Source organism: Pinus tabuliformis, chromosome 1_1 (genome assembly GCF_031772625.1).
Source record: "Pinus tabuliformis cultivar Carrire ecotype Pingquan chromosome 1_1, CPIR1, whole genome shotgun sequence".
In the NCBI taxonomy this organism is placed as follows: Eukaryota; Viridiplantae; Streptophyta; class Pinopsida; order Pinales; family Pinaceae; genus Pinus; species Pinus tabuliformis.
In genome coordinates, this window is record NC_142297.1 from 219631417 (window position 1) to 219655953 (window position 24537).

Sequence of the window (24537 nt, forward strand, 5' to 3'; positions counted from 1 at the left end):
CAAGAGGATGAGTTTGATGACCTGTTCGTAGCTGCCGATTCAATAAGCCAAACCAAGCAGCTTGCCAAGATGAGATACAATGATGAGAATTTAACTGAGTTCAATAAACTTAGAGAGCAGAGGTTGCAAACTCTGCCTCTAGATTTATTGTCATTAACCTCAGCGTCCTCCTCAAGCGAGCCCGGTCAGAAACAGACAAGCCAACCTCCTGTTATAAATAAAGAACAAAAGAAACAACAGGAGGAAAGGCAAGAGAAGCAGCAGGCAGAGAAGCAGAGAAAGGAGCAAATGGATAAGCAGCAGAAAGAGCAGAAGGAACAAGAACAGAGAAAGCAGAAGCAGATGGAGGAACAACGGAAAAAGGAAGAAGAAGAAAAACAAAGGAAAGAACTGGCAGATAGGCAGAAAAAGGAATTAGCGGATAAGCAAAGAAGAGAGCAAGAAGAGAAACAGAGAAAGGAGTTAGAAGAACAGCAGCAGAAAGAGTTGGAGGAGCAAAAGAGGTTGGAACAAGAAAAGGAGAAGAGTAAATCCCAGACCTCCATAGATCCTGAATTGCTGAAACAATGGAATCAATTCGATTCCATTATCAGTGGAAAGGAAGGCTCCAAAGACGCACCAGACACCACTTCTTCTCAGGTTCTAAGCGGAACCAGCGGCCCACCCACTTCAAAGGATCTCGAGGTAATCACCAAAGACCCTTCCGATCAGATTGTGCTCCAGGTGGAAGATATTCCTCCCCTGGACGTTTTCTACAGCCCTAGGCACAAAGCAGTTGTTAAGCGCTCAAGGAAGAGACGAAGGCTTGATCAACCTTCCATCTTTCCTGAGCAGACAGTTACGGGGAATGTAGTCTGGAAGGAAGAATTGGACCCCTCTGATGATCTAACCAAGCTATCGCAGTATGCGGGAGCTTATTCTGCAGCGACTATTGATAAAGCATCAGAGGTAAGTCTTTTGTTAAAGACTAAGGACCAGGAAATTTGTGCATTGCAAGCAGAAGTAGCCGAGGCGCGAAACAAGGCAGCACAGGTAGAAGAGCAGTTGCTGGCACAACAGCAAGCAAACAATGTATTAACCCAGCAACTGCAAACTGAAAAACAGAGGATTGATCAGAACGCAATCCAAAAGCAGAAAGAATTAACAGAGGCATTGGCACAATTGAGAGCGGCAAACGAGCTAATGACGAAGTCAAAGGATGAGCAAATCGCTCAACTATTAGCACAGCTCGAAGATATCAAGGGCACCAAGAAAGTCGAAGATTTCAGAGCAGAGGCAGCTCAAATAAATAATGCATTAATCTCTCAGGTTAGACTCTTGTGCCAACAACTAACTGAGGCTGAGCCATTATGTGAAGTATCTACAGCAGTATGTCAGCAAATTGAAAAAGCCAGAAATGAGCTAGATCAGGCCGAAGAAACCATAACCTCATATCTTGATTGGCAAGATACTGATGTGGGGAAAGAAGCAAACTTGCCTAGGATCTATGAGCCATTCAAAGACATACTCTTCACGGAATGGAACACTCAGATGATGAAAGCGAAAAGGGCAGCTTCAAGGTGTAAAATGATTGCCAACAATATGATTGATTTGGTCAACAATACACTCTATTTGGCCAACATGATCTCTCAGTGCACACCTGGAAGTATAACCACGACGAACATGATTGAACAAACAAGTTATCATGGACTGGAGGAAAAGAGAAAGTTAATCGCTGGAGTAAATACTTTAACCTCCGACGCATATTGGCTCTTTCTAATCAAGCCGCACACTCAAAGGTCGGCTCTTAAGTGTTTAACAGATGCTCTCAAGTGCCTAATCCCCGACATTCAGGATGCCACATATGATGCCCAGCTCACGTTGCGTCTCAACACTCCACCGGAAGTAGAGCCAATGCTTGCGATATGTCAGTTGAGGTTTAAAGGCAAAGAGCCCACCGAATGAAGCATTGCTGCCGACTACCAGATCGCCAAGAAAGATGGAGAAATATTTATTGATGCCAATTTAATAGCTTTTCAGTTTTTCTTAGATATTTAGATTAGATTAGTATTTATAGACCCTTTCATTGTTTTGGAAAGGGTCGTAAAATTTTGTAATAGACTTAAAGGCTGAAGTTTGCACTACTGTGCTTCAGCCTATATTCTTTTGTGAAACTCGACCGATAGTCCTTAATTTGACGAGAAGGCTGTTTTATGCATTTGTGCACTATTGTCTCTTGTTTGGAATGCTTTCTGGTTTGAAGGAAGGACTGCGACATAGCGATTTATATAATGGATTGTTGAGCAGCTTACATGGTACTTTTATCTGCATCTGTCCTCTTTCCTTTCATATGAATTGCTGTGTTATTATATTTTGCTATTGTTGAATACATGTGTGCGCTGTAACAGCAAATCTTCATTTCATTCCACTATTGGATGTTTTGTGATATGCCTTTCTTTTAATCATGCATGTAGCAATGATATGAATGACAATGTGTAGTAATTCGCTATTATCACTCTGCATAACTAATTATGCAGAGCAATCTTAAATGGTTTCAACGTCTATGCTTTAGTGTTAGAGTCATCTATATGCCTGCCTTAAAGCACAGATTATCAAACGCTACGCTTTGAAAGATTGATAAGTCCCGGGATTAGATTATAGTTAATATATATTTCGCTGATAGTTTTAGTTGTTCACTTATCACTATCATACCTCATAAGTTACTCGTCCATCCCACTTTTATCTATTATTGGGAAACTGGTCCCATTATCCCCAGTCGGAGCCACTATTCCAAACGGAAAAGGAGCTGTACTAAGGTCTGGACCGAGTGGTTTCCCCTTTGTTGTGGCAGCGATTTTCGAGGCCTCAACAGGGTAAAAAACATTCTAGATGATAATTTGTTAAATCTCTTTATGGGAAATTTAAAGGAGAACAATCATCATGAGTTGCATCTATTTGGACCTAAATTCATAGAGTATGCTTTGAGTATGGAAAATAAAAGTGAAAGCTACAGTATGGATAATAAAAGGTGGCCATTGACAACTATAGAGCGAACCATGTTGTATATCTTTATCTCACTCATATGATAAGATTGACACCTCAACAAATGGATGAAACAAGAGTAAAGGGACTATATTTCAATTTAAAAATCAAGTACAATAAGGGGCATAAATATGGTGAGAAGAAATTAGTATACATAGATTGTGAAAGGAGGAAGACTGAGAAATAAAACCATCATAAGTTCTAGAGCTATAAGGGACTAGTGCAACCATATCTTATCATGCATTTCCTTGCATTAATACTCCACAAAAACTTAAGATAAAAGGATATATCAACAAGAAAAAGGTAATACTATTGATTGTGTTAAACTCACATGGATAGGAAAACAATAGGAAAGATAAATCAGTGAGTACATATTTTTATTAAGATAAGATACACATTTATAGTACAATAGGTGACTCTTGGGATTCAGATCCCAAGGTCTCTTGGACTGCTTTTGTCCATTCGAATTCCACACTAACCCTTTAGGATTAGGTGTCCAACATTCCCCCCCTTAATCCGAAGGGTTATGTATGAGTCCAAGAAGAGAGCTGTAATACAAAATGTGCAAAAATACATGGCAGCACTAGGCTGAATGTGCTCTATGAAATGTTGGTAAAAAAGGGGCGGTGGTTTAAGGATGACCACCAACACTGGAACGCTTAGTGCAGTTCCCGGAACTCTTCCAAGACTGGCAAGAAACTGAAGTTTTCTGCTAGAGGAAGTGATCCTATTGTTTTAAAGAGGGAAACCTTCAACCATAAAAGGGAGGTCTCACCCCGCATAAAAGGTAAAACTTCAACCTGAAAAGGGAAGTCTCAACCTGTGATGGTTTAAGGATAACCAACAACTTTGGAATGCTTAATGCAATTCCTGGAACTCTTCCAAAGCTGGCAAGAAGCTAGTGTCTTCTGCTAGAGGAAGTGTTCTCAATCTGTGATGGTTTAAGGATGACCAACAACTCTGGAACTCTTCCAAAACTGGCAAGAAGCTGGAGTCTTCTGCTAGAGGAAGTGTTCTCAATCTGTGTTCACGGGCATCTTTGTCTCTGGCTGCAACTCTGAAACTGGTGTGACAGGTTGTGGCTCAGGCTCGCTTGATGTGACTTTGAAGCTTGTAGATGACCATCATTTCCCCCCCTGTCAGATACAAGGTGAGAAGATGGAGAAAACTCAACTGCAAGACTGTTTAATACTCTGGAGCAAGTTCTGACATGTGTTTGGAATATCTTCTTGGCTGTTGATGCCCATTGCCAAGAAGCGATCCATCCAAGATGAATCTTTGTTCTTGCAGGACGTTTGTTTTTGAAGCATCTCTGTGAAGAATGGCTGGTTTTATGACAGTGCTTACATGGATGAAGATCAAAACAGTGATCTTTCAGATGGCCAACTCGATCACAGTGTTGGCATTTCACGATCTGTTGTTGTTGTTGTTGTTGTTGCGGAAGAGGGGCAGATTCTGGAATAGCTGAAGCTGAACTATCATGAGAAGCAGGTGAACTGTCATCAATGAATCCAGCACTCTGAAACTGAATGGGCTTGGCATAGTCTGGAATATGAAAGGACAAGTCCTTGTCATATCCAAGACCAGTTTTGTGCTTGTTGTGGACAAGCTGTTCCCAAGGTCTGATGATGGGCTTGGGAAGTGCAGTCTTGGTTTCTGCATCTGCATGTACAGCTGCTGCTTTATTGGGCACTGAATGAACTTGAACAATATTAACTTGCTGTTTATGGCAGTCTGCTTCATTGTTCTGAACAGAAACAGTTTCAGAATGATGACTCCATTTGTGTAATTCTTCCTGCTGTAGCTTTGTCTCAAGCTGCAAAAACTCTATCGTTTCTTGTGCATATTGCAGACATGTTTGAATGTCTGAAAGAGAGGCTTTGTTAATTTTGACTGTGCTGTTAGCAGTGGACATGCTTAGAGTTCTCAATAATTCTAATATTCTTTCAAGCTTAGCCATTTTTCTACACCTTAAAAATCTCCAAATCCCACAGAAAAATGTAAGCTGCTAAATATCTTCAAGTTGCACAAGAGAGCCCTATAGCTTAAAGGGAAAAATCAATGAGAGATATCTTGAAACTGTCAAAATTATACAAATATCACCAGACTTTCAGAGATTCTGTTCTTTAAATTCAGCAAATGTTAGGAAGAACAGTGGCTGTAAATAAGTGTAACCACAGAAAATACAAGTTTGTAGCCTTGGGGCTAGATCATTCTTTATGGAAGTCGCTGTAGAAAATACAAAGTTGGCCTATGCAGGTCAAGAACCAACTTTAGAAAGATTGTTTTAGGCCTGGAACCAACTGTCTTCTCAAATTAAAGCCACAGGACTGAAACAAAATTTCTGAAAATGAACAGGCAAGAACTCCTCGACTTCAATCACCAAAATCATTTAACCAATTCAACTTGGCATCTCTAAAAGAGTCTGCTACAACAAAGATAATATGGACTTGTGCAAAATACAAAGCATTCGACTTTCCAACAGTGATTTATCAACCACCAAAGTATGCACTCGGCGTTTCTAATGGAGGAAATATATATCTTGCCAAAAAATGTGGTGCGGTGAACAGTGTATGAATTTCAAAACCCAAAAACGAGTCAGTTGATGGTTTCGGATTCATTTGTTGTAAGATATATGCACATCTTGAAAGTAAATTTCCTTTCCATGGTTAGCAGGCAGACTCTATCGATAGATCAGAGTTTATTCTGATTTCTTGCAACATTCAGATGCTTTGGTAGCTTGGTAACATAAGAATGAGAATTGAACGTTCAGCTGCTATCAGTCTTAAATCTGTTATGCACAAAGATTTGATCTAGAATGAAATAGACTACAGATAATTGTACCTTAGTGTCATTGTTGCATTTACAAATATTAAAGTAAAATGTTTTCTTCAGACCCTGGATGGTTTTTATCCCGCCGGTCATGAGCGGAAACCGCCTAAGAGCCTTGATGCGCAGAGATATGCGTGTGATTTGCTCTTGGAGTCGCTTCCCTCTGTTTTGTCGCCGGACAAGGTATCGTCGAAGGCGCAAAAAGATGCTTTGAAAATTGCTGCTACCTGGAAATCTAAAATGAGCGCCGACGCTTCCCAGATCTCTCCTGTGAAAGCACACGCGTTCTTGCAGCTCTTGGCTTCTTACGGAATTTCAAAGGAATTTAACGATGACGACTTATGTACGCTAGTCCTTCACATTTCCAGTAACCCGGAGGCGCCGGAGCTCTGCCGTGCGCTTCAAATTAGTCACAAGATACCAGAGGTTGTGGAAAAAATGAGTAGTGGTGGAAAGCGAATTGATGCTATTCGGTTTGTCTATGCATTTGGACTCGTATAAAAATTTCCACCTGTGCTGTTTTTGAAGGCATATCTGAAGAAGCCATCAAGTCTGAGATTAAAATGTCTCGACCTAGTAGTGGTGTTGGTGCTGGTGTTCTTTCTGGTGCTCAAAACTCCGCTTTCTTCAGTCCGTTGAGATGGTGGTCAAACACACATTCACAAGCCATGAACGTCATTATGTCCACACTTCTGCGCGATTAAAAAGACCTCAAAATAGAGGGGAATCTGAAAAAATTACAGAAGATGGTGAATCTTCCGCTTTGTTCCACGGACTGTTTAGTATTGCTACTAGGGGGCGGCAACTATCTGCATTTGCTTCTCAATCTGGGAACCATTTTCAATTTCCTCTCTCCTATGCATAGTAGTCTACGTTTTTGATATCAATAACTCCATTCCTTTCGACTGAACGAGCATAGATAGTTTGGATAGCAGCTTTTTCCAATGAATGGAGTCGGTCGTGTGAATCCACCTTTTCTTTATGCAGGAATACAGAGCGTTACCCGCCACAATACAATACGGATCCTTTCTGATTTACGGTCCAGCAAGGGTCTAAGTAAACGACAATTGCATGGATATTGACGATTAATTTAGGCAAGACTTGGGAAAAGCTTCAACTTGCTGAAAGATTGATCGCTGCTATTGAGAATCCACAAGATAATATTGTCCAATCTACAAGATTGTATAGTCAGTGTGCAGCATTACGATCAGCAGAGAGGAGAATACGACCATGGTTTGACAGAGAATGAGTCCCCCACAAATAATACGCTCAGCCTAACCAACTGTATGCAGTCCAATAAGTGAGGATAGCCTTTCCAGCAGTGAATGGAACTCAGTGCTTTGACTAGATGCTCAAGCTGCCTCTTCTAAGAAGAATTTCGAGCCAACACAATGCTGGAATGACTAGCATACCAGGAGTTCAACGCAACGTTCACAAAGAATCTCAACGCATTCAACTTTGGATGTAACGCATTCAACAGGAGCGTTTCGTATGCAGAGAGCAGTGTATAATTATGGATAGTGCGCAGTCTCTGGCAGTCAAAGAGCGCAATTCCGCCTTGAATGAAAACGCTTATAGTGCAGTTAGGCCAGGCAGAGGCGTTAATTATGGACAGACAGTGCAGACAGCAGTTTCAAGGAATATGAAACTGATCAGAGAAGCGCAGGAATCATAAATAGAATGTCAGGACAGCGCAGGTATGATTTCAAGGGTCAGACATAGAGGCTTAAAATAGCCAGAGTCAGCAGATTTCTGGCAAACAATGGATTAATGGAGCTTTATAGGTAATGGGCAGAACTGGAAGGTCTGCACAAATGACATATACATAGAGACCACAAAACAAGTGGCTCAAATATGAGCAGGGCCAGAATTCGCCTGCTCTGATACCATGTTAAACTCACATGGATAGGAAAACAATAGGAAAGATAAATCAGTGAGTACATATTTTTATTAAGATAAGATACACATTTATAGTACAATAGGTGACTCTTGGGATTCAGATCCCAAGGTCTCTTGGACTGCTTTTGTCCATTCGAATTCCACACTAACCCTTTAGGATTAGGTGTCCAACAGATTGATTATGGTAGCACCTATAACTTCACTAATACAAGCCTAGAAAAACTTATCAACTACTTTATGTCTCTAACACAAAAGTACTAAGTAATGATTGTATAATATGGAGGCATCATAAATTATTTAGGTAAATGTTATAGTATTAAGCTAACCATGGGGATATACTTATTGGATAATCCCATATTTGTAATCCAAATGGGTGGTGCTAATGTTGTACTATTATGTGTGTAATAATTATAATTGTTGGGATCAATGGCTCTTAATTTTCATAAACTTTTCATGGTATTTTCCCAAAAGTATTTGAAAAAAATGTCTAAGGGTCTTCCACTTCCTCAAGATCATGACCATGATATTAATTTGAAACAAAGAAGTGTACCATCTAACACTAGGACTTAAAGATATCCACATGCACAAAATAATGAAATTAAATGTAGGGTTCAAGAAAATTTAAGAGGGCGTGTCTTCACTACACTAGTAGTGATGGTTCACAAGAAGGAAGGTTCATGTAATGTGTCCAAAGTATAGACAATGGAATAAAATGACCATCAAATATAAGTTTATTATTCATGTCATTGATGAATTATTAGATGAATTACAAGGCTCAATTTTCTTTTCTTATAATGTAACATTTATCTCTCTCTCTCTCCCTCACACGCACACACACCCCAAGGAAATACAGTCTTGAAATCATCCCTATTGTACATTTATTCTATCATAAAAGGAGGTTTTCTGCTTGAATATACTTATCTTTCATTCTTATATCTATTTGGCAAGGCATATAGTTACTTCTCTCTCTATTTTTTCAAGCTATTTTGGTGTGTTTTACCTAAAAACGGAGATGTTTCTTCAAGGTTTAAGAGTTATAAATAAGTGTCTAGAAACATACCTGAGATTTTTTTCCTTGAGATGACAAACACTATAGGTTAATGGTGACCCTAAGCAAAATGGTAGTACAATACCACATATCATGGTGTTACCAAATGATTTTCTCAAAGCAACAAGCATGATGGGTTTAGTGGCTACCTCATTACTAAATGGTAATATGATGATGATGATGATGATTAATGTCCACTAAGACCAATATGGTTTATTAGACCTTAAGAAAGATTAATTGAGATTTTTTAACAATTTATTTGTATGATCAAAAAGAAGGGAGAGAAGTGTTCCTAGTTCCCGTAGTTTCATTGACTTAACAAGTTGAGAAGGATGGTAGTGTGACAAATATTATGAAAATTAGAATGAATGTGAGTAGGAGTTGGACAATCCAAGAGAAAGTGTTTTTTATCTTCAACCCTCTTAGTATCACAAAGGTGAAAAACTAGTTCATCCCAATATGTTTTGGGAGTAGACCAATGCTCAGTTACACTTTGGAGCTCATGAAAATTAGTTATCTTGGAAATATAATACCACCTATGATAGTGCTACAAAAATGTTCCCTTATGAGGTGACATATGGAGAAAAATAAAATAAAAAATTCATGGTCTCATATTTACCAAGCACATCCAAGGTATAGAAGGTGGGGAAACCTTGAATGTTTGAATCGATATTTATTGCACACTCAAGGAAAATTTATTGTTGGCTCATTACAAAATGATGTAATGAGTTGAGTAATGTCAATCCAATCACCACTTTGAAGAAGGGGACCATGTGTTCCTTTAAACCCAAGATCAATAGACCACCTCTAATATTCAAACATATTGGACAACCTACCTCTAAATTAGCTCTATCACTCCACTTTAAGATCCACCCTATATATCATCTATCATGTTTGAAGAGAATAGTAGGAGAAAATTATGGAGTCCAAGCCATCTTCCTAGAACTAGGATGAAGGGGGTTATATTTGTTTATAGGATGAGATAGTGTTAGACAAAAGAGATAGTTGTTGGTACCACTGCATTATCCAAAAAGTTTTGATTAAGTGGAAGGATACATAGTATAAATATGCCACTTGGGAACACAAATAGTGCAAAGTTGTTGCTTTGAAAACATCTATGATGTTAAAACAAATTTCATATCTCCCATCTTGAAAAAATTACTACTTTTATTGAAAAAGACATATTAAGATCCCACCCTAATGCTGATATATAAATTTCTCTCATGGACAAAAAGATTTTGTAAATGAAAATAGCAGGTTACATTTTAAAGCCACAATATAATAACAAGTTTTAGGTAAAACGGCCTATAAGAGACCTGAGACCGTCGACACACGATGCTGGCCATGCTTGGCACCGGGCTATACAGGGGAAGAATTTTTGAATATATATTTCATGGGAGGAATTTCAAATCTGAAACAATTTTTTACGGTTATTTAACAAAGAAATTTCACCGGTTAAGAATTTTTTTGCCGACGTTGAAGCCTGGGGGTCGCTCTCCTACGTCGCAGCCTTTAGGAACGTCCAGCTGTTTAAGACTTCTCAGCTGTGCCAACCCATGTATGCACTTCAGTTTATCTTATTCATGTATAACCAAATCCTCCAAAGATGGTAATGTTACCAGACTTGGCAGCTCTTCTAGTTGCATGCAGTACCCAATGTCTAACCTTTGAAGTGTTGCTGGCAGTGCTCCAACCTTTACCAGATGACGACAAAATTATATTTGGAGAAGTTGAAGATTGGGGAGAACAGCTTCCAGCTTGGAGAAATTGAAGATTGGGGAGAACAGCTTGGAGAAGTTGAAGATTGGGGAGAACAGCTTGGAGATTGGGGAGAAGGTTGCTGTTTCAACTTTTTTGAATGTTTCTTCTATTGACAGGCATTCTTTTATCTCTAACACTTCAAGAGTCTCGATCCATTTAAATGTCAATGCTTCCAATCGAGTCAACTTTCTAATAGAATCTCGATCCATTTAAATGTCAATGCTTCCAATCGAGTCAACTTTCTAATAGAATCGGGAAAACATTTCAAGGGGCAACATTCCAGCTCCAATTTCTCCAAACTCCTTAGATCACCGAATGAAGGTGGCAGCAATTCCAAGCAAAAGCTTTCTAATTTCATATATTTAAAATTACTAATCTTACCGATAGCACTTGGCAATTCTTTGAAGTGAAAGTCCAACAAACACAATCTTTGCAACCGTGAATATGCAAGTTGGGTAGGCAATGTTTCAATATTCTCATGATCTGAAAGAGAGAAGCCTCCTGAAAGAGACAAGACTTCAAGTGTGGTGATCTTTCCCAGGGTTGCTATTGAGATGGTGAACTGCTTTTTTTTCCACACGGAGATGGGGAATTGCTTGCAAACAGTGAAATGCAGATATTTTAGTTGCCTAAAATTTTCGAAAGAATTCGGGGGCATCCACAACTCTAAACACTCAGGCAAGTCAATATGCTGGAGATTGGTTAAATTCCCGAAAGAATCTGGGAGCATCTGCAATTCCAAGCAGTGGCTCAAGTTAATATGCTAGAGCTTGGTCAAATTCCCAAAGAAACTTGGCAGCGTCTGCAATTTCCTACAACCAATCAAGTTAATTTGCTTGAGGTTGGTTAAATTCCCAAAGGAATTTGGGAGTGTCTCCAATTTTATGAAAAATTGCAACTCAATATGCTGGAGGTTGGCTAAATTCCCAAAAGAATCTAGCAGCATTTCCAATCATAAGCACCGGGACAATTTAACATATTGGAGGCTGGTCATGTTCCCAAAAGAATCTGGCAGCGACCTCAAATCACAGTAACTTAATTCCAAATATTTCAAGGATGACAGATGATAGAACCCATCTGGCAAAGTTTTCACTGCTTGACCCGAGAGGACAATCTTCTCTAGGTATTTCAGCTGCCCTATGGACTTTGGAATCTTGGACAACTTAAAAGACATGATATGCAACCGCCTCAGGTTCAGAGGTGCCTGCAATGCTCACCTCTTGTAACAATTTGGATTGCGGTATATCAAAACCGCAAAACAATATTTACAATAAAGAAGAACAAAAACAACCCTGCCAATAAGTTACATGACTACCTACCTGAGATTCAAGGTGCCATAGCGTTTCCAAAAAGCCTCCCCTTATATCTAAAGCTAATAAATTCCGGGTTGAAATCTGTGAAGCTAAGGAGGAGTACGGATAGAAACCACAGGAAAGATATATTAGTTGCAGTGACTGTCCAACGCTGAATATGCCTTCCATGCCATTCATGCCTTCCGCACAAGAATCCTCAAAGTCGGGCAGTTGCAACCTCAGCTCAGGTATTAGATAATCACATTTTGGAAAAGTTTTGATTTCCCGCAGCTAAATTGTTGTGTGGACACTATTAGAAACAATATTGACATCCTTAAAAAGTTTAAGAATTCAAAATTTGACAGATCACAACACTATTTTAAAAGCCTGTCAAAAACTTCAAATACGTACAAATAAGTCGCAAGGATGTCTTCGGGGTTCAAACCAAATCCGACGCAAAGGTTCTTTGCTCGCCAGAACTCTACCCAGGTCCCTAAGGTGGTCGTGCATTCTTATGCATTCTGCCTCCTCTACTGAGTTATATAAAACCTCCATACACTGCTCCACCTTGACCTCCACGAGGCCCTTGTTTTGTAAATTCTGAAAACCCAACGATCCTTCCCACCCGGATGCGTCCCATATCATAATGGCTTTCTCCTTTCTTCTGTTGGAAATTTCTGGTAATTTCAAACACAAAAGAACAGAGAACAATGCTCTGTTTTCTCCACAGGATTTTTAACACAGGGAAGCAAAAAATTTCTGAGCAGAGCAGAGTTTCTCAACCAAAATAAACTTGTATTCATTAATCAAACAACAGCTGATACAAATATATTCTTCCTCCTCTGCCTGAGGGATTACACCAAGAACATTTCAACAAAAACTACTCTGTCCTCCTTTTGAAAAGATTTACACTACTGTATGTAAATTTTTCATTTACATTTACTGCTGTAAATAAGAAATTCTTACATAGATTTACTGCTAAAAAAAATTTCGATCATACGCTCCTGCGTATTACAAAAACCTCCACCATAAAATAAAAGGGATTACATACACAATTCTTGTTTCGCACTGTTGTGCATTTTCACCCTTGCATTACAATGCGAAGTCAACAAAAAAAATATGCTACTTGCTTCCCTTATGTTTCATATGCAAAGAACCACACAAAAAAAATGACATACATATGTTTTTACATGTCCCGTAAAAAACAAAAAGTTACCTTCGTGAATACAAAAAATAATAAACTTAATAACTTCACCTATATCTACGAACAACATTAAATTTTCAGCATGGCGATATATATTAAATTTCTGATCAAAGGTACTTCAAAATTAATTTATTGGCGGTCAAAAGAACTTTACGCAATCTCCAATTTCAGGTTGTGTATGCAACCATTGATTTAATCGAATGGGTGTCATCAATTCCCCGGAGGCTCCACTTGCACGAACTTTACGTTCCAGGGGATGGGCGGTTTTGAAAACGTACTGTGGCCACGTGTCAGCTAGTTGGGGTGATCAGAGCCCCCTCCAAAAATACCACGCTACATGAAAGGTGGTGCGGGGAAATCAGGGTGGTTTTGCAGTCGCCGTTTACTGGCGGCTTCCGGCAACGCACAGTTGAAAGTATATTTCAACACTCCCCTTTACTTTCAACTGCTGGGTTATCAGTCATACCCAGACATTTCCTCAAAAATTCGAAACTTTTCTGGTCCAATGGCTTGGTCAGAATGTCTGCAACCTGCTCTTGAGTCCTGCAATGTTTTAAAACAATTTCTCCATTGCTTACCAATTCTCTGATGTAATGAAACCTTGTGTCAATGTGTTTCGTTCTCTTATGAAACACCGAATTCTTGGATAATGCAATAGCTGAGCTATTGTCACAAAAAATCACCGTTGCTTTTGCCTGCTCTTGGCCTAAGCTCCTTAACATTCTTCTCATCCAAACTGCTTGACATGCTGCTGCTGTAGCTGCCACATATTCTGCCTCTGCTGTAGACAATGCTACAATAGGCTGTTTTTTAGAAGCCCATGAAATGGCTCCTGAACCCATGTGAAAAACATAACCGAATGTGCTTTTCCGATCATCTACACTTCCAGCCCAATCACTATCAGTGTATCCAACTAAATCTGAACATTCTGAAGTAGTATAGAAAATGCCAAACCTTTTAGTACCTTTAACATACCTCAAAATTATTTTTGCTGCCTGCCAATGTGCTTCTTTTGGCCTCTCCATGAAACTGGAAATTAAACTAACAACAAACATTATATCTGGCCTAGTTGCAGTTAAATACATTAGGCTGCCAACTATGCTCTTATACAAGCTAGGATCAAAATCCTTGCTGATGACCTCTCTGCTGAGTTTTAATCCCATCACTGTGGGAGTGATTGCTGCTTTGTTGTCCTGCATGATAAATCTTTCCAATACTTCATTAACATATTTTTCCTATGAGATAAAAATCCCATTTTCATTTTGATCTACTTCTATTCCTAAAAAGTATCTCAGCAAACCCATGTCAGTCATCTCAAATTCTTCTTTCATGACTGATTTGAAATTTTCAATGAGGTAGTCATCATTACCTGTAAAAATAACATCATCAACATATAACACAACACTTAGTATTTTACCATCCTTTTCTATGATGTAGATGGTGGGTTCTCCCTCACATTTGTCAAATCCATTTTCCAGTAGATAGGAATCTATCTTACTGTACCACGCTCTTGGTGCTTGCTTCAGCCCATAAAGAGCTTTCTTCAATCTGCACACTTTGTGCTCTTGGCCTTTCTTTTCATAGCCTAGAGGTTGCTCAATGTAATCCTCTTCCATTAACACTCCATTTAGGAATGCTGACTTCACGTCCATTTGGTAAACTTTCCACTTGTTTTGTGCTGCTATGGACAACACTGCTCTCACGGTTTCCATTCTAGCAACCGATGTGAAAGTTTCCTCATAGTCTCTCCCATACTGCTGCTTGTATCCCTTGACGACCAGTCTTGCCTTGTGTCTTTCTATTTTGCCTTCAACATTACTCTTGGTCTTATAGACCCATTGAACTCCAATGACTTCTTTTCCTTTTGGTAGTTCAACCAAATCCCATGTCTTGTTCCTTTCTATGGCATTAATCTCCTCATCCATAGCTTCTATCCATTTCCTATCCTTAATTGCATCTTCGAAATGAATAGGGTCATCAACATGACAATATAATGCAAACAAAGAGTTCATACCTTCATCATAAATGTCACTTAAGTTTCTGAATTTCTTACCTCTTTCATTTGGTGTGCAAGTACTTGAAGAAGCACTTGAATTTCCTCCTTGTGGTGTGCTTGGAGAAGCACTTTCATTTTTCCTCTGTAGGAATTTACAAGGTAAGTTCCTCAGAAAGAATACCAAAAGGACACCGCTCACAACCAGATCTCAAATCAATACACCAGTATTTTTGACGTGGTTAAAACCCTCAGAGTGCAAGGAGGGAAACAGTCCACGGCCTGTCCCAACGTGGGTACAGACAATTTATTAATCAAAGAATGAAAATTTACATAAGCTTCTCTCATGCACGGATTACCCGAACAATGACCCTCCATGCGCTTTAAATAGAACTCATGGACCAATCGGGTGTCAAGCCACGGATCAAGTGTCGGTAATACCGAGGTGAGAGTGAACCGTCGGATCACTACATATCGTGACCGTCGGATTGTAAGTTACAAAATGTACAACGGTAAAGAAACACACTTTACCTAACTCTAACCTAACTCTATACTAGACCAAGTTGAACTTAACTATATCCTATGTGTCGGAATATCCTAACATCCCCCCTTAAGAACAACTTGGGATAGGATTGAAGGATTTACAAATATGACACAATAGGAGAAGGAAGGAGGCACTAGAGCCTATCCCCCCTTAGTGACAACTTCCTGAACTCCAAGCATATATCGAAGTTTAGTGAACTTCGCCTCTGTGAGAGCCTTTGTGAAGATGTCTGCAACCTGATCATCCGTTGGACAATATTGCACTTCAAGAACATGGTCATGAATGAGCTTTTTGATGAAGTGCATGTGTAGTTCAATGTGTTTGCTGCGCTGATGCTGGACTGGATCTTTGCATAGCTGAATGGCACTTTGATTATCACACCAAAGTGTGGTTGGATGCTGCTGCTCAAAGCCAAACTCTGATAGGATCTGACGAAGCCACAAGGCTTCCTTACTAGCTTCCACGGCACCACGATACTCTGCTTCTGCTGACGAAAGAGAAATGGCAGCCTGTTTCTTACAAGCCCATGTAATAGGTCCTGAACCAAGAGTGAAGACATAACCGGCAGTAGACTTCCGATCATCAAGGTCACCAGCCCAATCAGAATCAGTGAAACCAACTAACAGAGGAGCTGCTTTGGCACTGTAATGAATCCCAAACTGTACTGTACCTCGAACATAACGAAGTATTCTTTTAGCTGCTTTCCAATGACTTTCACGGGGGTTTTGCATAAAACGAGCAACAAGGCCAACAGCAAAGGAAAGATCAGGACGAGTATGGGTTAAATACAAGAGTTTTCCGACAAGTTGACGGTATAAGGTAGCATCAACTTCAGGAGAAGTACAAGAGACTGAAAGTTTGACTCCAGACTGAAAGGGAGAAGGGGCTGGCTTACAGTCTTCCATGTGAAAATGACGAAGAATATCACAAGCATACTTGGACTGGGAAAGGAAAATACCTTCTTGGGATTGCAAGACTTGAAGACCGAGAAAATAGTGTAAGTGTCCTAAGTCTGTCATTTCAAATTTCTTTTTAAGGCTGGACTTCACATGGTTTATAAGGTTGGGATCACTACCAGTAAGAATAAGATCATCAACATAAAGAACAAGGATGATAAGAGAGTTGCCCACTTTCTTGGTGTAGACAGTATTGTCAGAATGACACCTAGAAAAGCCAGATTCTAAAAGAAAGCTATCCATTTTGGCATACCAAGCCCGAGGAGCTTGCTTGAGGCCATAAAGGGATTTCTTAAGTCGACAAACGAGGCTGGAGTCTGTTTGTATGAAGCCAATGGGTTGTTCCATATAGATTTCTTCCTGCAAGTCCCCATGCAAGAAGGCAGATTTAACATCCATTTGATGGACTTCCCATTTTAAAGAGGCAGCAAGGGAAAGAACAAGGCGGATAGAGTTCATTTTGGCAACTGGAGAGAAGGTTTCAGTGTAGTCAATGCCTTCAACCTGTGAAAAGCCCTTAGCAACTAGACGAGCTTTATGTTTATCAACTTTCCCATCTGGTCCATACTTGGTTCTGTAAACCCATTTGCATCTAACAAGTTTGCGTCCCTTTGGTAGAGGAACAAGATCCCATGTATCATTTGTCATCAATGAATGATATTCTTCATTCATAGCTGCTTCCCAATGTGGATGGCCTGAAGCTTCTGCAAAAGTGTCAGGATCATGATTTACTGGAGCTTGAGCCAGTAAAGAAGAGGCTCTTTCAAACTGAGAACGTGTACGTCGCTGATCTGTAGGATCACCGGCAAGATCACCTGCTGCATCCCGAGTAGCACGGACCCATCTTGGAAGTTGAGGATCCTGAGAAGGTGGGGGAGGATTATCATCCTCGCTTTCATCATCAGAAGAAGAAATGTTTTCAAAGATAGAAGAGATAGGAAGAGGTGGCACATCCGCCGGACTAGGCTCGCAGGCCGATTTATTTTCATCAAATTTTACATCTCTTCTAATGATAACATTTTTGGACTTAAATGGAATAAGTCTATAACCTTTTACATCTTCAGAATATCCAACAAAAGTACATTTCTCACTCTTAGGTTCTAAAGCTTTATGCTTTTCATCTGGAATATGGGCCCATGCTTCACTTCCAAACACACGAAAGTGACTTATGCTTCACTTCCAAACACACGAAAGTGACTTACATCTGGTTTAATGGAACTCCAAGCTTCTTCTGGAGTGATATTCTCTAGAACCTTAGTAGGAGTGCGATTGATTATATAATTTGCACAATTAATTGCTTCGGCCCAAAAACTAAGACTGAGTCCTTTAGATTGCAGCATACAATTAGCCATTTCCTTTAAGGTGCGATTTTTCCTTTCAGCTACACCATTTTGTTGTGGAGTGTATGGAACAGTATGTTGCATTTGAATTCCATTTTCGGTGCAAAAGTTGATGAATGTGTTTTTAACATATTCTCCACCATTATCAGTTCTTAGCTTAAGAATTTGATGTCCAGATTGTTTTTCAACAAATGCTTTGAAGGCCAAAAAAGTGTTAAATACTTCGCTCTTGAGTTTTAAGAAGTATACCCAAGTGCGTCTAGAGAAATCATCAATGAAAGTTAAGAAGTACTTGCAGCCAGAGAATGAAGCAACAGGAAGAGGACCACATAAATCACTGTGCACAAGCTGTAAAGGGGCTGAGGCGTGCCAAGAGGCACGTTTGTCAAAACTGTCCCGATGATGTTTTCCGAGTACACATCCGGAACAAACACCATCTTTGCAAGATACCATAGGAAGACCTGTCACCATATTTTCTTTACATAGATGCTGAAGGGAGCGATAGTTTAAGTGACCAAACCGCTCATGCCAAAGTTTGCTCACTTCATCATTATGAGCAACAAATACTGAGGGAAGATGGGATGACCCAAAGTTGTGAAACTTATACAACCTTTTGGAATCATCAGCAAGACCAGTAGCTAGAATCTGTTTAGGATCTTTTAGATCCTTGATTACAACATCATGAGGTGAAAATTCAACAATTTTACCTTCACCTGAATGAGTTATCTGATAGACAGATAGAAGGTTGCAGGATAAGTTTGGAACACATAATACATCATTGAACTGACCATTGTCTAGATGAACAGTTCCAGTCCCTACAACATTAAGAGATCTATCATCACCAACATATATATTTTTGGTGTTACAATCATTTAAAGAAGAAAACATGGCTTGGTTTTTGGCCATGTGACAAGAGGCTCCAGAATCAATGAGCCACTCATGAGAATGAGAAGAAGAAGAAGATACATTTAATGCATAACCAGACTGAGATGATTGACGATGACATGCAGAAAGTGCCGTTCCGGAAGTTGAAGTTGAAGTAGGCTCCAGATGGATGTTATGTTTCTTCATTGCGGCTTCCAAGGCTTCCATCTTCTTAAAGCATTTAGATTCTAAGTGGCCATCTCGATTACAAAAGTTACAATGTCTGTCAGTCTTCTTCCATTTGTTTTTATTGGTCTTGTCATTTTGCTGAAATGATCTTTCATCTTGAGGCTGAGTTGGTTTAGGACCATTCCTTTGAGGATAAGACTTCTTAGGATTCTTTGAATTTGGTTGCTGCTGGGCGGCTAACGCTTTCGAGGAAGAGTTTCCAAGATTAAGAAGACCAAGGTGTAAGAGTTTTTCTTGTTCTCTTATTAAGGAATCACAAAAGGAGTCAAAGGAAGGGGGTTTGTAGTCTTTGCCTTGACAAATGAAAGCTTCCCTTGTAGAATGGAAAGTGGAAACAAATACAGAGTAGGCTGGTCCCAACTTAGTAAGGATGGAATAAATAAGGTTACCATCTTCTTTCTTAACTTTAACACCTTCCAAGAGATATCTAAGGGTCTTGAATTTGGACAAGAAATCTTCAATGCAAGAAAAATTATTAGGATCCAAAGTAAGCAACTCATTCTCAAGTTGATGGGCTCTAATTTCATTTTTAATCCCAAAAACTTTAGCAAGTTTTTCTAATGCTTCATGAGGAGTTTCAATTTCTGCAATGTGGAATCTAAGATCAGGAGAAACAGACATTCCTATCAAACCACGTGCTTGATCTTGTCTATTTTCCCATTTTTCGGCCTTGTCTTCATCTTTGGGTTTCTTCTCTTGGTCTGTGGCTATTCTGAAGAGACCTTTACTTCTAAGTAAATCTCCCATGTAGGCTACCCATTGGAAGTAGTTAGTGCTGTCAAGAATGACTTGGCATGGACTTTCCATTTTTTGAAAAAAAAAACTGAAGCTGAAGATGCTGAAAGTAAGTGGTCCAATGGATAGATCTCGAAAAAATAGGCGGTTTTAAAAAAAACGGCTCTGAAAAAGGCTTCCGGATGAAGAAGTTATGGCTTTTTGAAAAAAAATTGTTGACGTTGCCGGCAAAGTGCGCGAATGTGCGGGAATGAAAAAATCCGCCCCCACAAAATGGAGACTTGAACCCAAGACCTCTACTCTCTTAAAAGGTCTTTGAACCAATTGATCTATACAAAATATTAGAGAGAGAGAGAGAGAGAGAGAGAGAGAGAGGGGGGGGCCTCGATTTGCGTGCTTGCCTTGGGAAGGCTCTTTTCCCCTACAAAACACAAAACACAAAACCCAACACGAATATGCAAAGAAAAACGAACCTTACGGCTCAAAGTTAGCTTTAGCCAAAAAACTAGAATTTTAAAAAAAATCTCAAAGTTAGCTTTTAACCGAAAAACTAAATATTTTTCTCAATGTTTCTGATTTTCCAAGATCACACTAAGGTGCAGGGAAAAGAGCATACGCATGAGAAAAATCCTTTCTTTCTGTTTCTGATTTGCCCAGATCGCACAGAGTCGCAGGGCAAAGAGCATACGCAGAAATGAAAGGTATAGATCCGGGAAAAAAAAGGCTAAATAAACCGAAACCGAAATAAGCAGAGAGAAAATGACAGTAAACTGCAAAAAAAAACACTGTATACCTCCCGATCTGAAAAATGACGCAGCTAGGGCTACCGGAAACCTTTTCGCGTGAAACGAAAGGGGTTCCTCACTGAAACAGATGCTCCGAACGCAACAGAGCAGTCCTCTCGGCCCGAAAGCAGTCAGAAACAGCAGATCTAGGAAACGACAGCCGCATGCAGTTCTACCGGCTTCAGATTTGGATCACCAACGGACGCGGCCCTCAAATAGCTCCGATACCATGTAGGAATTTACAGGGTAAGTTCCTCAGAAAGAATACCAAAAGGACACCGCTCACAACCAGATCTCAAATCAATACACCAGTATTTTTGACGTGGTTAAAACCCTCAGAGTGCAAGGAGGGAAACAGTCCACGGCCTGTCCCAACGTGGGTACAGACAATTTATTAATCAAAGAATGAAAATTTACATAAGCTTCTCTCATGCACGGATTACCCGAACAATGACCCTCCATGCGCTTTAAATAGAACTCATGGACCAATCGGGTGTCAAGCCACGGATCAAGTGTCGGTAATACCGAGGTGAGAGTGAACCGTCGGATCACTACATATCGTGACCGTCGGATTGTAAGTTACAAAATGTACAACGGTAAAGAAACACACTTTACCTAACTCTATACTAGACCAAGTTGAACTTAACTATATCCTATGTGTCGGAATATCCTAACATCCTCAAGGGTGTCTCTTGTTTTCCTTGTGTTGGCGCTGCTATTTGGGGATGTATTTCAGCGATCTCCTCATCATCTTAATCATGAGACAAATAGTTTTTAACATTCACTGTTTTCTATATGCTTCCATCCCAAGCTTCCTCCTCAATGAACTGAACATCTCTACTCACAAAAAACTTCTTGGTAGATGGGATATACAACCTGTAAGCTTTGGATTCCTCACTGTATCCAATGAAAATACATTTCTCCCCTTTGCTGTCCAACTTCTTCCTTAGCTGATCTGGAATGTGTGCATAAGCCACACATCCAAAAACTTTCATGTGGGTGACTCCTTGCTTTCTCCCACTCCATGCTTCTTCTGGCACTCTATTCATGACTGCTTTTGTAGGGCATCTATTCAAAATATACACTGCATAGTGTACAGCTTCAACCCAATAATCATTTGGCAAATGCTTTGCCTTTAACATACTCCTCGCCATATCCATGATGGTCCTATTCTTTCTTTCAGCTACTCCATTTTGCTGCGGAGTGTACCTTGTGGTAAACTGTTTGTGTATTCCATTTTCTCTACAAAACCGTAGGAATTCCTTGGAGATATACTCACCTCCTCTATCAGTTCTCAGAACTTTGATATGCAGCCCACTTTGGTTTTCTACAAGTGCTTTGAAATTTCGAAATTTTTCAAACACTTCACTTTTGTTCTTCATGAAATAAACCCAAGTTTTTCTAGTGAAATCATCAATGAATGTTAGAAAATATTGGCTGCCTGCTAATGATGGAGTTTGCATCGGTCCACATAAATTTGAGTGGACTATCTCTAAGGGTGCCTTTTCCCTTATGCTTTTCCCTGATGGAAAACTTTCTCTGTGTTGTTTCCCCAAGATACAACCTTCACAAAGGCTGTCTGGTTTCTCTATCAATGGTAATCCTCTTACCATTCCTTTTCTACTCAACAAGTTAAGACCTCCAAAGTTGAGATGTCCAAATCTCAATTGCCACAACCAAATTTCATCCTTCGGTACACTTTGGAAAGCCTCTTGTGTAACTGCTGCAATTTCTTCTTTATTTTTCAAATCTGCCCTTATTCTGAGAGGGAACATCCTGTTCCTTGTCATCCTCACTTCAGCAATACATCTTTTGTTGGGTGCTCTATCCATGATGGTGCATACATCATTCTCAAAGAAAACATTATATCCCTTTTAAACAAGTTGTCCAATACTTAAGAGGTTACACTTCATTCTAGGAACATAATAGACATCTGCTATGGTTTTCTTTTCACCTTTCTTTGTAAATATTTTTACTTCTCCTTTTCCCATAACAAAAATTTTACTATCAGTCCCAAGTGTGACTTGTGATTTCACATTCTGATCTAAATTGGAAAACAAGGCTATGTTTCCTGTCATATGGTTACTACAACTGGAATCTAGAAACCATATATCATCACTGTTTGTTTCAGCCATATTACAAGCTAACAACACATTATCTTGGCTGATATTTTCTCTAGTGATATGTGCACTAGATCTATTACTCATATCATGCTGCTTCTTCCTACATTCATTTGCATAATGCCCATATTTTTTACAGTAATAACATTGGACATTGGATTTTTCATACCTTTGTCCTTGAGCATGATGTTGTCCACTTTGTAGGGCTGCTGCCTTGACCTTGGTTCTGATTTGGATTGCTGCCTCTTCCTTGAGCATTTGTTGGACTGTTCCTTCCACCTCTGTTTTGGCTTCTGCCTCTTCCTCTCTTGTTTCCTCTTCCTTGACCTCTTCCTCTTCCAAAGGACATCTAGGTCTTGAAGGCTTACTCTAGAGATGAGTCTTCATTTCTACTCAACCTCTGCTCATGTGTTATCAATGATGAACAACTGAAAAGTTTGTGAGATCCTTTGTCTCTTCTATGGTGGTGACAATCACATTGAACTTTGAGGGTAGGACCCTCAACAGTTTCTCTACAATCCTCCTTTCTTCAAGAATCTCTCCATGAGATCTTATTTGTGTGACCAGACCAATCACATGTGTGAAGAATGAGTCAATATTGTCTGAATCCTTCATGCACAGATTCTCAAAATCTCCCCTTAGCAACTGTAGTTTTGTTGTCTTTACTTTCTCCATGCCTTGATAGGTTGTCTTGAGAGTTTGTCATGCTTCTTTGGATGTCTTGGTTGCTGCTATTCTTGGAAACACACTCTCATGCACTGCTTGATACAAAAATACGAGGGCTTTTGAATCCTTCTTCCTATTGCTCTTCAACAAATCTTTCTCTGCCTAAGTTAAACTGTTAAACTCATCTTCATCTCCTGGTTCTTCAAACCCATATTCAACAAGTTCCCATAAATCTTGTGAGGCAAACAGGGCTCTCATGGTTATTGCCCAATAGTCATAGTTTTTCCCATTAAACTGTGGGAGCTAAGTATTAAACATACCCATGCTAGTGCTGGTGCTGGCCATTCCTTGCACTCTCAGCTATGCTTCAAATATTTGACTGTGTATTTAAAAAACACTGACTGTCTTCAACAGCTACACAAAGAAAAACTTTGAGAAATACCTTGGATTCTTTTGCCTGAGACTTCACTCTACTGGAGAAGTTGTTGCAGCAAAAAAAACTCCTTCCTTCAGCTTCTTTGACACCTTCAAAGAGCCTGGATCTGCTCTGATACCATGTTGGAAATTTCTGGTAATTTCAAACACAAAAGAACAAAGAACAATGCTCTGTTTTCTCCACAGGATCTTTAACACAGGGAAGCAAAAAATTTCTGAGCAGAGCAGAGTTTCTCAACCAAAATAAACTTGTATTCATTAATCAAACAACAGCTGATACAAATATATTCTTCCTCTGCCTGAGGGATTACACCAAGAACATTTCAACAAAAATTACTCTGTCTCCTTTTGAAAATATTTACACTGCTGTGTGTAAATTTTTCATTTACATTTACTGCTGTAAATAAGAAATTCTTACATAGATTTACTGCTGTAAAGAAAAAAAAATTCCATCATACGCTCCTGCGTATTACAAAAACCTCCAGCATAAAAGAAAAGGGATTACATACACAGTTCTTGTTTCGCACTGCTGTGCATTTTCACCCTTGCATTACAATGCGAAGTCAACAAAAAAAATACACTGCTTGCTTCCCTTATGTTTCATATGCAAAGAACCACACAAAAAAACATGACATACATACGTTTTTACATGTCCCGTAAAAAAAAAAATTACATTCGTGAATACAAAAAATAATAAACTTAATAACTTCACCTATATCTACGAACCACATTAAATTCTCAGCATGGCGATATATATTAAATTTCTGATCGAAGGTACTTCAAAATTAATTTA

General features: G+C 39.4%; 1 protein-coding gene across 1 annotated transcript in view; it reads left to right on the forward strand.

The window, feature by feature from the left end:
* Nucleotides 1–7528, forward strand: part of LOC149212326 (FRIGIDA-like protein 3) — a 38329-nt gene extending 30801 nt beyond the window's left edge. Inside the window, exons 2-3 of the mRNA XM_089388635.1 lie at nucleotides 5917–6348; nucleotides 7334–7528. Of these exons, the coding sequence (XP_089244761.1) occupies nucleotides 5917–6348; nucleotides 7334–7528 (627 nt within the window). The remainder of the gene's footprint in view (nucleotides 1–5916; nucleotides 6349–7333) is intronic.
* The last annotated feature ends 17009 nt before the right edge of the window (nucleotides 7529–24537 follow it).